Source organism: Petromyzon marinus, chromosome 64 (assembly GCF_048934315.1).
Source record: "Petromyzon marinus isolate PM22_M1 ecotype Great Lakes invasive population chromosome 64, UKy_Petmar_22M1.pri1.0, whole genome shotgun sequence".
In the NCBI taxonomy this organism is placed as follows: Eukaryota; Metazoa; Chordata; class Hyperoartia; order Petromyzontiformes; family Petromyzontidae; genus Petromyzon; species Petromyzon marinus.
In genome coordinates, this window is record NC_133730.1 from 9,620,661 (window position 1) to 9,633,086 (window position 12,426).

Below are 12,426 nucleotides of genomic sequence, written 5' to 3' on the forward strand. Positions count from 1 at the left end.
CCACAACCAGTATCACCACCACAAACACGACCACCACAACCACTATCACTGCCACAAACTCAACCATCACAATTACTACCACAACCAGTATCACCACCACAAACACGACCACCACAACCACTATCACTGCCACAAACTCAACCATCACAATTACTACCACAACCAGTATCACCACCACAAACACGACCACCACAACCACTATCACTGCCACAAATTCAACCATCACAATTACTACCACAACCAGTATCACCACCACAAACACGACCACCACAACCACTATCACTGCCACAAACTCAACCATCACAATTACTACCACAACCAGCATCACCACCACAAACACAACCACTATTACTGCCACAAACTCAACCATAACAATTACTACCACAACCAGTATCACCATCACAAACACGACCACCACAACTACTATCACTGCCACAAACTTAACCATCACAATTACTACCACAACCAGTATCACCACCACAAACACGACCACCACAACCACTATCACTGCCACAAACTCAACCATCACAATTACTACCACAACCAGTATCACCACCACAAACACGACCACCACAACCACTATCACTGCCACAAACTCAACCATCACAATTACTACCACAACCAGAATCACCACCACAAACACGACCACCACAACCACTATCACTGCCACAAACTCAACCATCACAATTACTACCACAACCAGTATCACCACCACAAACACGACCATCACAACCACTATCACTGCCACAAACTCAACCATCACAATTACTACCACAACCAGTATCACCACCACAAACACGACCACCACAACCACTATCACTGCCACAAACTCAACCATCACAATTACTACCACAACCAGTATCACCACCACAAACACGACCACCACAACCACTATCACTGCCACAAACTCAACCATCACAATTACTACCACAACCAGTATCACCACCACAAACACGACCACCACAACCACTATCACTGCCACAAACTCAACCATCACAATTACTACCACAACCAGTATCACCACCACAAACACGACCACCAGAACCTCCATCACTGCCACAAACTCAACCATCACAATTACTACCACAACCAGTATCACCACCACAAACACGACCACCACAACCACTATCACTGTCACAAACTCAACCATCATAATTATTACCACAACCAGTATCACCACCACAAACACGACCACCACAACCACTATCACTGCCACAAACTCAACCATCACAATTACTACGACAACCAGTATCACCACCACAAACACGACCACCACAACCACTATCACTGCCACAAACTCAACCATCACAATTACTACGACAACCAGTATCACCACCACAAACACGACCACCAGAACCTCTATCACTGCCACAAACTCAACCATCACAATTACTACCACAACCAGTATCACCACCACAAACACGACCACCACAACCACTATCACTGCCACAAACTCAACCATCATAATTACTACCACAACCAGTATCACCACCACAAACAGGACTACCACAACCACTATCACTGCCACAAACTCAACCATCACAATTACTACCACAACCAGTATCACCACCACAAACACGACCACCACAACCACTATCACTGCCACAAACTCAACCATCACAATTACTACCACAACCAGTATCACCACCACAAACACGACCACCACAACCACTATCACTGCCACAAACTCAACCATCACAATTACTACGACAACCAGTATCACCACCACAAACACGACCACCACAACCTCTATCACTGCCACAAACTCAACCATCACAATTACTACCACAACCAGTATCACCACCACAAACACGACTACCACAACCACTATCACTGTCACAAACTCAACCATCATAATTACTACCACAACCAGTATCACCACCACAAACAAAAACCACCACAACCACTATCACTGTCACAAACTCAACCATCACAATTACTACCACAACCAGTATCACCACTACAAACACGACCACCACAACCACTATCACTGTCACAAACTCAACCATCACAATTACTACCACAACCAGTATCACCACCACAAACACGACCACCACAACCACTATCACTGCCACAAACTCAACCATCACAATTACTACCACAACCACCACCACCACAATCACTATCACCACAGCCACTATAACCACTGTCACTACCACCTCAACCACCGCCACCAGTCACTATTAACACAACCACTATCACTACCACAACTAATATCACCACTATCACCACCACAACCACCATAAACACTACCACCAAGACCACAACAACCATAACCATAATCACTACCACCACCACAACCATCACAACCACAATCAGGAGGGGATTATGGGTTTAGGAAAGTGAACAGGTGAACAGTGAGGGGATCAGGGGAGGGATCAGGGGAGGGATCAGGGGGGATCAGGGGGGGAGGGGCACCTGCAGTGGGTGCTGGGGGTAGTTGAGCCAAACTTCCCTGAGATTCTGAAACAACAACAACAACAACAGCTACAACAACAACAACTGAGAGAGAGAGAGGGTATGGTGCTGCATGTGTCTGTGTGTATACAATTAACTTCTTTCGCACCACGGTACGTAGCTAATAGGAGGTGCTGGTGGACGGACAACACTAAACACACGAAGCAAGGTCTATAGAATCTATAAGTGCAGCATAGCTCTGAGTGGCTTCCTAATATCGGAAAGGAAGGAGCGTTCCAGATGGCCGCAGAAGCCAATATGTGTTTCTGTGCTGTTAGTTGTTGTGTTTCTGTACTGTTAGTTATCGTTGTTGTTGTGTTTCTGTGCTGTTCTTAGTTGTGGTTATTGTGTTTCTGTGCTGTTCTTAGCTGTGGTTATTGTGTTTCTGTGCTGTTTATAGCTGTGGTTATTGTGTTACTGTGCTGTTAGTTGTTGTGGTGTTACTGTGCTGTTAGTTGTTGTGGTGTTACTGCGCTGTTAGTTGTTGTGGTGTTACTGTGCTGTCAGTTGTTGTGGTCATGATGTTACTGTGCTGTCAGTTGTGGTCATGATGTTACTGTGCTGTTAGTTGTTGTGGTGTTACAGTGCTGTTAGTTGTTGTGGTGTTACTGTGCTGTTAGTTGTTGTGGTCGTGATGTTACTATCCTGTTAGTTGTTGTGGTGTTACTGTGCTGTTAGTTGTTGTGGTGTTACTGTCCTGTTAGTTGTTGTGGTGTTACTGTGCTGTTAGTAGTTGTGGTCTCACCTCTTCGTCAAACAACAACCGCCCGAACAGCTGGCGAGCAACGTCCATACCTCCCTCATCATAGAGCGCACCTACAGCATACACACACAAGGCATACATAGCACATATAACATATACAGTAAAACCTTGGATTGCGAGTAACTTGGTCTGCGTGTGTTTTGCAAGACGAGCAAAATTTCTAAAACAATATTAATTAGATAAACGAGCGAGGTCTTGCAATACGAGTAGTACGTATACTCTTTGCCTGCCGAGCGTCACGTGATCACAACTGATATACGAGTGCTTTGATATACGAGTGCTTTGGATTACAAACACGTTTCCCGAACAAATTATGCTCGCAATCCAAGGTTTTATATAGGATACACACGCATAGCAGACACGCACATAGCATATACATACACAGCATATACTTAGTGCCCAGACAACATACAAAACCCATGGCGTCTCAAGAGACAGCGACACCCAGAGACAGCAACCCCCCACAGAGACAGCGCCCCCACAGAGACAGCACCCCTACAGAGACAGCGACCCACCAGAAACAGCGATCCCCACAGAGACAGCGACCCTCCACAAAGACAGCGACCTCCACAGAGATGGCGATACTCCAGAGATAGCGACCTCCAAAGAGACAGCATCCCTACAAAGAGACAGCGACCCCCCACAGAGACAGTGCCCCTCCAAAGACAGCGACCCCCAGAGACAGCGTCCCTCCACAGAGATAGTGACCCCCACAGAGACAGCGCCCCCACAGAAACAGCGACCCCCCGACAGAGACAGCGACCCCCCGACAGAGACAGCGACCCCCCAGAGTTAGCGATACCCAGAGACAGCGTGCCTCCACAAAGACAGCGACTCCCCCCAGAGACAGCGACCCCCACAGAGACAGGGAACACCCAGAGACAGAGTCCCTGCACAAAGACAGCGATCCCCCACAGAGACAGCGTCCCTCCAGAGACAGCTACCCCTACAGAGACAGCATCCCCCCTGAGACAGCGACCCTCCCACAGAGACAGCGTCCCTCCAGAGACAGCGACCCCCCACAGAGTCAGCAACCTCCACAGAGACAGCTGTCCCCCACAAAGACAGCGCCCTCCACAGAGACAGCGACCCCCACAGAGACAGCGTTTCTCCACAGAAACAGCGACCCCCCACAGAAACAGCAACCACCAGAGAGACAGTGACCCCCACAGAGAGCGACCCCCTGAGACAGCGTCCCTCCAGAGACAGCGACCCCCCACAGAGACAGCGTCCCTCCAGAGACAGCGACCCCCCACAGAGACAGCGTCCCTCCAGAGACAGCGACCCCCCACAGAGAGACAGTGACCCCCACAGAGACAGCGACCACCCGAAACAGCGAACCCCCAGAGACAGCGACCCCGCAGAGACAGCGGCCCCCCAGAGACAGCGTCTCTCCAGAGACAGCGACCCCCCAGAGACAGCGACCCCCCAGAGACAGCGACCCCAACAGAGACAGCGACCCCCCAGAGACAGCATCTCTCCAGAGACAGCGACCCCCACAGAGACAGCGACCCCCCAGAGACAGCAACCCCCACAGAGACAGCGAACACCCACAGAGATGGCGTCCCCGCACAGAGACAGCGCCCCCTCCAGAGACAGCAACACCCACAGAGACAGCGCCCCCTCCAGAGACCTCCATAGAGACAACGACCTCCACAGAGACAGCAACACCCACAGAGACAGCGCCCCCTCCAGAGACAGCGCCCCCTCCAGAGACAGCAACACCCACAGAGACAGCGACCCCCAAAAAGACAGCGTCCCTCCAGAGACAGCGACCCCCACAGAGACAGCGTCCCTCCAGAGACAGCGACCCCCCACAGATTCAGCCCCCTCCAGAGACAACAACACCCACAGAGACAGCGACCCCTCCAGAGACAGCAACACCCACAGAGACAGCGACCCCCCATAGAGATGGCGTCCCCGCACAGAGACAGCGACCCCTCCAGAGACAGCAACACCCACAGAGACAGCGACCCCCCATAGAGATGGCGTCCCCGCACAGAGACAGCGACCCCTCCAGAGACAGCAACACCCACAGAGACAGCGACCCCCCATAGAGATGGCGTCCCCGCACAGAGACAGCGACCCCTCCAGAGACAGCGCCCCCCCACAGAGACAGTGACCCCCACAGAGACAGCGACCCTTCACAGAGACAGTGACCCACACAGAGACAGCGACCCCTCAAGAGACAGCATCCTCCCTCTGGGTACCTATGAGAGCCTCGAAGCAGTTGGCCATAGCGTGACGCAGATCGGACTCCCGGCAGAGATCAGGGCCGTGGGCGTACAGCATGAACGCGTCCAGCTGTAGCTTCTAGCAACAGCATCACAACGGCGTCACAACAGTGTGACTACAGCACGATTGTGCCGTGCTTGTGGCGTGCTTGTGGTGTGCTTGTGGCGTGCTTGTGGCGTGGTTGTGACGGGACCTTGGCGAGGATTTCGTGATGCTGTACGTGTGGTTGTGGTGTTGTTGTGGTGTTGTTGTGGCGTAGTTTTTGGCGTGGTTGTGACAGGACCTTGGCGAGGATTTCGTGATGCTGTACGTGTGGTTGTGGTGTTGTTGTGGCGTAGTTCTTGGCGTGGTTGTGACAGGACCTTGGCGAGGATTTCGTGATGCTGTACGTGTGGTTGTGGTGTTGTTGTGGTGTTGTTGTGGCGTAGTTTTTGGCGTGGTTGTGACAGGACCTTGGCGAGGATTTCGTGATGCTGTATGTGTGGTTGTGGTGTTGTTGTGGCGTAGTTCTTGGCGTGGTTGTGACGGGACCTTGGCGAGGATGTTGTGATGCTGCACGTGTGGTTGTGGTGTTGTTGTGGCGTAGTTCTTGGCGTGGTTGTGACGGGATCTTGGCGAGGATGTCGTGATGCTGTACGTGTGGTTGTGGTGTTGTTGTGGCGTAGTTTTTGGCGTAGTTTTTGGCGTGGTTGTGACGGGACCTTGGCGAGGATTTCGTGATGCTGTACATGTGGTTGTGGTGTTGTTGTGGCGTAGTTCTTGGCGTGGTTGTGACGGAACCTTGGCGAGGATGGCCAGGTGCTGGTTCTGGACGATGGCCGTCCGGTACGTCGCTAGGCCGCCCTCCTCCAGACTCGGAAAAAGGAAGTAGAGGTGAACGCTGCAACCACAACCACAACCACAACACCAATGGTGACTGAGTGCGATTGCGTGAGTGGTTATAAGTGGGTGTGAGTGGTTGTGAGTGGCTGTTAATGAGTGGCTGTTAGGGCTGCAGTGCCTCAAATATTGACAGAATTTTGATTTAAAGCTTTCGTGACTGCATGGATTCATCTTCTTCGTTCTTTCGGTAAAGTCACGTACAAGGGAAATAATAAAAAAATAAAACAATATTTTATTATGTTTTATTAAAATAATAAAAATAAAACATAATATTTTATTATGTTTTATTTTTAATATTTTATTATTTCCCTTCTACGTGACTTTACCGAAAGAACCAAGCAGATATTGGCAGAAGTAGCCACCTCTTCTGAATGGTTGGCTGAGGTGCCATCTGTGGAGGACGTGCGAGGGGCGATCCGGAGTCTGAGACCAGAATAAGTAATATTTAAAAAAAACTTATTTTTAAACACGCTTTTATGAAATGGACTAGTAACGGCTGAACTCCATGCGTAACGCTGTGTGGAAGCTACCTGGTCTGTCGCTCCGCACGAAGCTTCAGGTCGTCTTTGTGGACACAGTCATTCCCTCCCTTCTCTATGCTTGCGAAACGCGGACCCCCCCCTAATGGAACATCTTCACCGGTTAGAAACATTTAGGCTGGCCTGCCTACGATCCATCCTGGGTTTAAAACAGGCTGGATTGTGTGAGGAGCTCACACATCCTTGAAAGATCTGGGCAAGGTCCCATCGGTGAGCTCCTCCGGCAGACAAGGCTGCATTGGCTGGGCCATGTAGCCCACATGCCCAGTCACCGCATGAGATTGTGGAGCTGAGTGGACATGCCGATAACTGGTACCAGCGGTGTCAAGATCGGCCTCTGTGGAGGAGGCTCGTGAAGGACGCTACTGGGCAGTTGGAGGCAGTCGCCCTCCAACAACAACGAAGGGCGGAGGAACAACGCTCACAACAACGAGCGGATCACCGGGTGGCTAAAGCACAGCAAGTTGGCACAGTAGGGGGCACAGGTGGTGTATCAGCCAGTCGTCTCAGTCAGTCAACCTGTGGCATTTGGGTCTGCCCCGTGACCTCCTGCCAGCGGGCGTTCAACACTTCACGTGGCCTCAAGGTGCACATAGCCTGACACAAGCATCGTGGTGACGTCACTGCCACTTAGTGGCGAATGTCGGTCGTTGCTCTGAGTGATTGAGTAGTTGTGTGTGTGTGGTTGAGTGGTTGTGTTTGGTTGTGTTTGTGGTTGTGTGTATGTGGTTGAGTGGTTGTGTGTGTGTGGTTGAGTGGTTGTGTTTGCCTGTGTTTGTGGTTGTGTGTGTGTATGTGGTTGAGGTTGAGTGGTTGTGTGGTGGAGTGGTTGTGTTTGGTTGTGTTTGTGGTTGTGTGTATGTGGTTGAGTGGTTGTGTGTGTGTGTGGTTGAGTGGTTGTGTTTGGTTGTGTTTGTGGTTGTGTGTGTATGTGGTTGAGGTTGAGTGGTTGTGTGTGGTTGTGTGGTGGAGTGGTTGTGTGTGGTTGTTCTCACCTGGAGAGGAATTCTACGACAGCGTCGCCCAGAAACTCGAGTCGTTCATTGTGAGAAATCCTATAGCAACAACAACCACAATTCAGCCACAAATCACCCACAACTCCAACCACAACTTAACCAAAACCACAAAAAACTACTCAATCACAACTACAACCACTCAACCACAATCACTCTCTCCCCATGTCTCGATGTCCCAGTGTTGCCAAGTCCCCATCTCTGTGTCCCTGTCTCCGTGTCCTCATGCATCCCTATGGCCCCATGTCCCCCGTTTCTCTCTGTGTCTCCCCACCCCTCAGCGTCTCCCCCCGCGCGTCTCCCCCCATGTCTCTCCGCGTCTCCCCCCCGTGTCTCCCGCCTCTGTCTCCCCCCGCGTCTCCCCCCGCGCGTCTCCCGCCATGTCTCTCCGCGTCTCCCCCCCGTGTCTCCCGCCTCTGTCTCCCCCCCGCGTCTCCCCCTCCTCCCACGTCTCTCCCCCCCCCCGCCCCGCAACTCTCCCTCGCATCTCACCGTGAAGGAGTGGGCTCCTGGTGGCCCAGGCGAGACATGATGTTAATCAGGGTGTTGATTCCTGTGGAGGTGCAAGGGGGGGATCAGTGAGGGGTGATATCAGTAGGGAGGGCAGCAGTGCTCAGTGCGTGAGAGGGATCAGTCGGGGCACGACGCTGACACCGCGTGTGGCGTGACGCCGAGTGTGCTACGTGACCGCGTGTGGTACTCGTACGTGGTGTGACGTCATGCGTGGTTTGACACTGGTTGTGCTACGATGCCGCACGTGGTACAAAGTGCACGTGGTGTGATGATGCCGCGCGTGGCACTACGCCGTCAACAGGTGTGGCATGACGATGCAGACACACACGGTACGACACCACGGTGTGTGATATAACGTCGTGTGTGGCGTGACACCGCTCCGGTATGATGTCGTATGTGGTGCGACGCTGTCGCCGGTACCCTTCTTCCTCTGGTGCAGGTGCTGCGCACGCCGGTCCCCGTACGTCGGCTGGCGCACGCCGCAGTTGGAGAGCGCGTTCCTCGCGTGGTCCGGGTTCATCCCGAAGTTCAGGTGGTGGCTCGGGTGGGTCATCGCCAGCTGGGGTCATCGGGGAGGTCGCCACAGTTGTCAGGTTGAAATTGTGGTTGTGGTGGTTGTGGTGGTAGTCGTGGCGGTGGTTGTAGTTGAAGGTGGTGGCTCGGGAGGTTCATCGCCAGCTGGGGTCATCGACGGGTCAACGGATGACGTCACCACAGTTATCAGGTTGCGATTGTGACTCTGGCTGGGGGTGTAAGTAATGGTGGCGGTTTTAAGTGGTGGTGGTGGTGGTGGTTATGAGTGGACTCGCTGATGACTGGTACCAGCGGTGTCAAGATCAGCCTCTAAGGAGGAGGCTCGTGAAGGACACCAATGGGCCGTTGGAGGCAGTTGCCCTCCAGCAACAACGGAGGACAGAGAAGCGACGCTCACAACAACGAGAAGAGAGCCGGGTGGCTAAAATGCAGCGAGTTGGCAGTGTGGGGCACAGGTGGTGCATCTGCCAGTCGTCTCAGCCAGTCAACCCGTGGCACCTGGGTCTATTCCCGTGACCTTCTGTCAGCAGCGAGCCTTCGACACTTCACGTGATAGCTTCGAAGTGCACCTGGCCTGGCACAGGCACCGTGGTGACGTCACCGTCACTTAGCGGCGAATGAGGGATATTGGTGTATTGGTGGTTATGGTGGCAATTGTGGTGGTTGTAGTTGTGGCTATGGTGATTATGATGGTGGTTGTGGTGATAGTCGTGGTGGTGGTTGTAAGTTGAAGGTGGTGGCTCGGGTGGGTCATGGTCACCAATGGGCCAACGAGGGAGTCACCACAGTCACCAAGTTGCGATTGTGGCTCTAGCTAGGGGTGGTTGTGGTTGCTGTGCGAGTAATAGTGGTGGTTGCAGTGGTGATGGTGGCTATGATAGCCATTGTAGTGGTTGTATTTGAAGTTATGGTGGTTGTGGTGGTAGTTGTGGTGGTGGTTGTAGTTGAGGTTATGGTGGTTGTGGTGGTTGTGGTTTTAGTTGAGGTTATGGTGGTGGTGGTGGTGGTTGAGATTATGGTGGATGTGGTGGTGGTTGTTGTTGTGGTGGTTGTGGTTGTAGTTGAGGTTATGGTGGTTGTGGTGGTTGTGGTTTTAGTTGAGGTTATGCTGGTGGTTGAGATTATGGTGGATGTGGTGGTGGTTGTTGTTGTGGTGGTTGTAGTTGAAGTTATGGTGGTTGTGGTGGTTATCGGTTTTAGTTGAGGTTATGGTGGTGGTGGTTGAGATTATGGTGGATGTGGTGGTGGTTGTTGTTGTGGTGGTTGTAGTTGAGGTTATGGTGGTTGTGGTGGTTGTGGTTTTAGTTGAGGTTATGGTGGTGGTGGTGGTTGAGATTATGGTGGATGTGGTGGTGGTTGTTGTTGTGGTGGTTGTGGATGTAGTTGAGGTTATGGTGGTTGTGGTGGTTGTGGTTTTATTTGAGGTTATGGTGGTGGTTGAGATTATGGTGGATGTGGTGGTGGTTGTTGTTGTTGTGGTGGTTGTGGTTGTAGTTGAAGTTATGGTGGTTGTGGTTTTAGTTGAGGTTATGGTGGTGGTGGTTGAGATTATGGTGGATGTGGTGGTGGTTGTTGATGTGGTGGTTGTGGTTGTAGGTGAGGTTATGGTGGTTGTGGTGGTTGTGGTTTTAGTTGAGGTTATGGTTTTGGTTGAGATTATGGTGGATGTGGTGGTGGTTGTTGTTGTGGTGGTTGTGGTTGTAGTTGAGGTTATGGTGGTTGTGGTTTTAGTTGAGGTTATGGTGGTGGTTGAGATTATGGTGGATGTGGTGGTGGTTGTTGTTGTGGTTGTGGTTTTAGTTGAGGTTATGGTGGTTGTGGTGGTGGTTGAGATTATGGTGGATGTGGTGGTGGTTGTTGTTGTGGTTGTTGTTATGGTGGTGGTTGTTGTTGTTGTGGTGGTTGTGGTTGTTGTTGTTGTGGTGGTGGTTGCACCTGTAGGAGCTCCCGGTTGTTGAACCGGTATCCCAGCAGAGTCTCCAGGTGCTGCAGGCACTGGTGGTAGCGGATGTGGTGAGTAAGCACAGGCAGCATCATCGCGTGCTGCAACAACAACAACCACAACAACCACAACCACCACTACAATCACGAAAGATAAAGATCACCCGGATAGACCGAACAGACCGTTGGGGCAAGCGCTGTTTAGTGAGCAGCACCTATGAAGGCCGGCACAGCACACAAGGGGGTGGGTGGCCAGCACAACGTCCGGCCGCCTTTGTCTCCCCAGTGGCGATGTTTACACACTGCACCAGGTACTCATTTGAGGCTGAGTCGACCTAGGGGAGGAGGCCTGGGCACCGGTTCAGATAATCTCCATTGGTGTTGGCCGTGAGCGGGAATCGAACCCGTGTCGCCGGTTCGTAGCGCCACTCGCCAACCGCTACACACATTGAAATGAGGATCGCATTAAGTCATTGCCGGAGTGAGGGTCAGGACAGGTGAGGTCAGGGTCAGGACAGGTGAGGTCAGGGTCAGGGCAGGTGAGGTCAGGGTCAGGCTCAGGTGAGGTCAGCATTGTGACATGTGAGGTCAAGGTGGGGTCAGGTGAGGTCAGGGTCAGGACAGGTAGGGTCAGGACAGGTGAGGTCAGGGTCAGGACAGGTGAGGTCAGGGTCAGGCTCAGCTGAGGTCAGCATTGTGACAGGTGAGGTCAAGGTGGGGTCAGGTGAGGTCAGGGTCAGGGCAGGTGAGGTCAGGGTCAGGACAGGTGAGGTCAGGGTCAGGCTCAGCTGAGGTCAGCATTGTGACAGGTGAGGTCAAGGTGGGGTCAGGTGAGGTCAGGGTCAGGACAGGTGAGGTCAGGGTCAGGACAGGTGAAGTCAGGGTCGAAACAGGTGAGGTCAGCATTGTGACAGGTGAGGTCAAGGTGGGGTCAGGTGAGGTCAGGGTCAGGACAGGTGAGGTCAGGGTCGAAACAGGTGAGATCAGCATTGTGACAGGCGAGGTCAAGGTGGGGTCAGGTGAGGTCAGGGTCAGGACAGGTGAGGTCAGGGTCGAAACAGGTGAGGTCAGCATTGTGACAGGTGAGGTCAAGGTGAGGTCAGGTGAGGTCAGGGTCAGGACAGGTGAGGTCAAGGTGGGGTCAGGTGAGGTCAGGGTCAGGACAGGTGAGGTCAGGGTCGAAACAGGTGAGGTCAGCATTGTGACAGGCGATGTTGGGGTCACCTGACAGACGTCCGACCGCAGCCCCGTCCGGTAGAACCCGCGGCTGCTGAGCTCCACGGTGACCTCACGGCGCATCGAGTTCTTCTGCCTGATCCTCTGCAGTGCTTCCTACAAAAAGACAAAGATCCCCCATATAGCCTTGAGCGGACTGTTGGGGCAAGTGCCGGTTTATTTATACGGATACATAGTGAGTTGCGCACCACGAAAGCCAACACGGCGCACGAGACGGTGGGTGTCCGCCTTCATCTCCCCCGGCGGGGATGTTTCACTACACGCCACGCTGGGTACACGTTTAGGGGTGGAGGCCGCAGGACGTGGTTCAGAT

The 12,426-nt window shown here is 52.6% G+C and overlaps 1 protein-coding gene across 2 annotated transcripts in view; it reads right to left on the bottom strand.

Annotated features, from left to right (window-relative positions):
- DROSHA (drosha ribonuclease III) overlaps positions 1 to 12,426 on the bottom strand; it is a 40,484-nt gene that overhangs the window by 13,279 nt on the left and 14,779 nt on the right. For both annotated transcript variants that reach the window (XM_032980264.2, XM_076054136.1), the window contains exons 16-24: positions 12,102 to 12,209; positions 10,872 to 10,979; positions 8,823 to 8,961; positions 8,382 to 8,442; positions 7,872 to 7,931; positions 6,236 to 6,335; positions 5,431 to 5,533; positions 3,203 to 3,273; positions 2,419 to 2,463 (exon numbers count right to left, since the gene is read on the bottom strand). In XM_032980264.2, coding sequence (XP_032836155.1) covers positions 2,419 to 2,463; positions 3,203 to 3,273; positions 5,431 to 5,533; positions 6,236 to 6,335; positions 7,872 to 7,931; positions 8,382 to 8,442; positions 8,823 to 8,961; positions 10,872 to 10,979; positions 12,102 to 12,209 — 795 coding nt within the window. The remainder of the gene's footprint in view (positions 1 to 2,418; positions 2,464 to 3,202; positions 3,274 to 5,430; positions 5,534 to 6,235; positions 6,336 to 7,871; positions 7,932 to 8,381; positions 8,443 to 8,822; positions 8,962 to 10,871; positions 10,980 to 12,101; positions 12,210 to 12,426) is intronic.